The 3,330-nt window shown below is 51.2% G+C and overlaps 1 protein-coding gene across 1 annotated transcript; it reads left to right on the plus strand.

Annotated features, from left to right (window-relative positions):
* The first annotated feature begins 397 nt into the window (after positions 1–397).
* BTG1 (BTG anti-proliferation factor 1) lies at positions 398–2,991 on the plus strand. The gene is made up of 2 exons (XM_040557611.1): positions 398–798; positions 1,702–2,991. Exons 1-2 carry the CDS (start codon positions 651–653, stop codon positions 2,064–2,066), a joined length of 513 nt encoding a protein of 170 aa, XP_040413545.1. The 5' UTR covers positions 398–650; the 3' UTR covers positions 2,067–2,991.
* The last annotated feature ends 339 nt before the right edge of the window (positions 2,992–3,330 follow it).

Below are 3,330 nucleotides of genomic sequence, written 5' to 3' on the forward strand. Positions count from 1 at the left end.
AAAATACGTTGCTCTTTTCATCTCCCCTTTGATTTTGCACTCGGGGGGGGGGGGAGGAGGGGGGCTTTACCCTCTTGCTTCTTCTACCCTCCTCCGGCAACAGCCCGCCTGGGGCCGCGCCGGGGCGCGCTCCCGCGGGCCGTGCCGCTGACGTGTCGCTGCTCTCCCCGGATACAGCGCGGCGCCGTGCCCTGCGCGCCCCCGCCCCCCCCGCGCGCTCCCGAGCGCCGCGCGCCCCCGCTCTATTTGTTTACAACCGATTACGTCACCCCCCCCCCTCCCTCCCCTCTCCTCGCGGTCCCTGCCCCTCCCTCCGCCCAGCTCCGTCACAATGGTGCGATCGCCCCATTGGCGGCGACGCGCCCCCGGTGCCCGGACGCCACTTCCTGCCGCGGGTGGCTATAAGAGGCGGCGCGCGGCAGGCGGCTCCCTTCGCCCCGCGCCGCAGGAGATGCGGGCAGCGCTGCCGCGGCCGCCGCCGCCGCCGCTGCCGTGCCGCAGGAGGAGGAGGAGGCGGAGGCTGCCGCCCCCGCCATGTGAGCTGGGCGCCGCCGCCCGCGCCTCGCCCAGTTAGAGCCGAGCCCGAGCCCGTCCCGTCCTGACCCGACCCGACCCGTCCCGACCGAGCGCCCCCGCCGGCCGCCGCCTCCATGCATCCCGCCCTGTACACCCGGGCCAGCATGATACGCGAGATCGCCGCGGCCGTGGGCTTCATCTCCAAGTTCCTGCGGACCAAGGGGCTGATGAACGAGCGGCAGCTGCAGACCTTCAGCCAGAGCCTGCAGGAGCTGCTGGCAGGTGAGGGCGGCGCGGGAGCCGGCAGCGCTCCCCGCATCCCTGTACGCGGAGCCCCCCCACCCCGATCCGCCCCGCCCCGCAGACAAAGCCGGCGGAGCCGCCGCCCGGCCGCAGGGCCCCCGGGTCGCTCTCGGGGCTGGTTTCGTCCCGTAAGAGCCGTCGGGGCAGGACGCGGCTCGGTTCCTCCTCTGGAAGCATCGCGCGGCCGCCCTCACGCTCGGGTTGGGGTCGGTAGCGCCGGGTTCCTGGCTGCCCCCTAGGCTCTGTGACACCCAGAGCGGGTCCCAGGCGGTCCTGGCAGGGGCCAGTGCCTTGTGCCGCGAGTACCGCCGAGCTTGGGGTGTCGGGAGGGGTAAAACTCCGAAGGTAAGTGAAGCCGTGGGTACCTCGCCCTGGAAAACTGGCTGGGAAGAGTGCTGGTGAAATACAGCTTGAGTCAATAAATGCTGCTCAGCTGCTTCCGTGGTTATTTTTAGTCACTCTTGCGGTGTGAGGAACTAAGCCTGGCTGTGATTCCAAAATTACGCTGAAAAGGCACTTTTTTACCTTGGTTTATGGCATTTCAAGGCCCTCAAGCTTCTCCGCTTTGTATGTTAAATCATCGTTACATTTGTTTTTATGAATACTAGGAAGTTACGTTTCACTCCTTTCAGATGGCAGACATTGTTCTCCATGTATGGTAGGATGAAACAATAACTTTGTGCATGCGTGGTCCCCAAGGGACCCTGCGTTTATGTAAATCGTCAGCAAAATACAGGCCACGATGATTTTTCAGGTCGCTTGATTCTAAAATAATAAGCGTCTCAACATCTAGAGTTGTGAAACTTTGCAAGAGAATGCTGATCGCTGCACAGCTTTGTGAAGACAGAATTAAGGAGGATAATCTTTTTTTTTTTTTTATAGAACATTACAAACACCACTGGTTCCCGGAAAAGCCATGCAAGGGATCAGGTTACCGATGTATCCGGATCAACCATAAAATGGATCCTCTCATTGGACAGGCAGCACAGCGGATTGGATTGAGCAGTCAGGAACTGTTCCAGCTTCTTCCAAGCGAACTCACTCTATGGGTTGACCCGTATGAAGTGTCCTATCGTATTGGAGAGGATGGCTCGATCTGCGTGCTGTACGAAGCTGCACCAGCAGGAGGTAGCCAAAATAACACCAACATGCAAATGGTAGACAGCAGAATAAGCTGTAAGGAGGAACTTCTCTTGGGCAGAACTAGCCCTTCCAAAAGCTACAATATGATGACTGTATCAGGTTAAGATATAGTCTGTGGATGGATCACCTTAAAATGGATGGATAAATTTGGTTTTTACTTTGGGTGGGCACCTCTGGGGATGGATTATGGAATTTAAACCATGTCACAGCTGTGAAGATCTGGCACACGTTAGAGTGGTATACTTTAAAGTGACAGTGCCATAGTTTGGACAGTACCTTTCAGTGATTTAATAGCCTGTGAGTCAAAATGATTACAACTTGCTAGAGAGTGAAGAAGATCTAGGAAGGGTCAGTTTCTCCAAGACATCTTACTTAATTTCTACACCAATTCTTTCAACCCCAATCTGTATTTATAAAGCGAGTCTCTGCAGTAAGTCTTGCAGAGTAAATTTGCACTATTACATTTATTAATTGTTAGCATTTTTGGCAGCTCAGTAACAAGACTTATTGTTATGGACACAATAGTACTGGAAATTTTATCTTTCAGACTTTTACCTAGCACTTACAAATATGTATAAATGTACATAAGATAAACTAGTAAGTATGACCTGGGGAAATGGTCAAATCTTTACATTGGCCTCAAAAGTAGCAAGTGATCAGAATCTGCCATGGCAACAGGCTTTAAAAAGACTATATAAAGACACTGTCTGAACTGTGGTGTTAGCACCAGCCAGCTATCTGTACATTTGCTAGCTTGTAGTTTTCTAAGACTGAGTAAACTTCTTATTTTTAGAAAGTGGAGGTCTGGTTTGTAATTTCCTTGTTCTTAATTGGGTAAAAGTCTTTTCCACAAACCACCATCTATTTTGTGAACTTTGTTAGTCATCTTTTATTTGGTAAATTATGAACTGGTGTAAATTTGTACAGTTCATGTATATTGATTGTGGCAAAGTTGTACAGATTTCTATATTTTGGATGAGAAATTTTTCTTCTCTCTATAATAAATTGTTTCCTATCTTGGCATTTTAATTAATCTCTTGTCGTGATTACATAGGATCAGTTAAACTATTTTTGTCTCACAGTAGATGTAAAATAGGTACTACAAAGGATTAAGAACGTGAATGGCACCCCGACACTAGGGAACACTTGCTACAGACATGGATTAATGAAGACTTCGCTGTACATAAGTGCTTGGGAAGTTTAGGGGAACACAATGATTTACATGTCACTTTAAACCTTTTAAAATGAGTCCATGTGGAAGTAACTCCAGGGCCAATAATTCCAGGATATGAGGAAAAGGTACAGAAATAACATCCACCAAAGATGACTTGAATAAATCCAGAGGATTAAAGTTTACTTGGCTTCCTG

This window comes from Cygnus olor, chromosome 1 (genome assembly GCF_009769625.2).
Source record: "Cygnus olor isolate bCygOlo1 chromosome 1, bCygOlo1.pri.v2, whole genome shotgun sequence".
NCBI classification, from domain to species: domain Eukaryota; kingdom Metazoa; phylum Chordata; class Aves; order Anseriformes; family Anatidae; genus Cygnus; species Cygnus olor.

What these genes read in the sequence shown, in the direction of transcription:
- BTG1 (XM_040557611.1), top strand. Translation starts at nt 651, where the DNA reads ATGCATCCCGCCCTGTACACCCGGGCCAGCATGATACGCGAGATCGCC. An exon ending in CCTGCAGGAGCTGCTGGCAG is followed by an intron (nt 799 to 1,701) that starts GTGAGGGCGGCG and finishes TTTTTTTTATAG; the next exon opens with AACATTACAAACACCACTGG.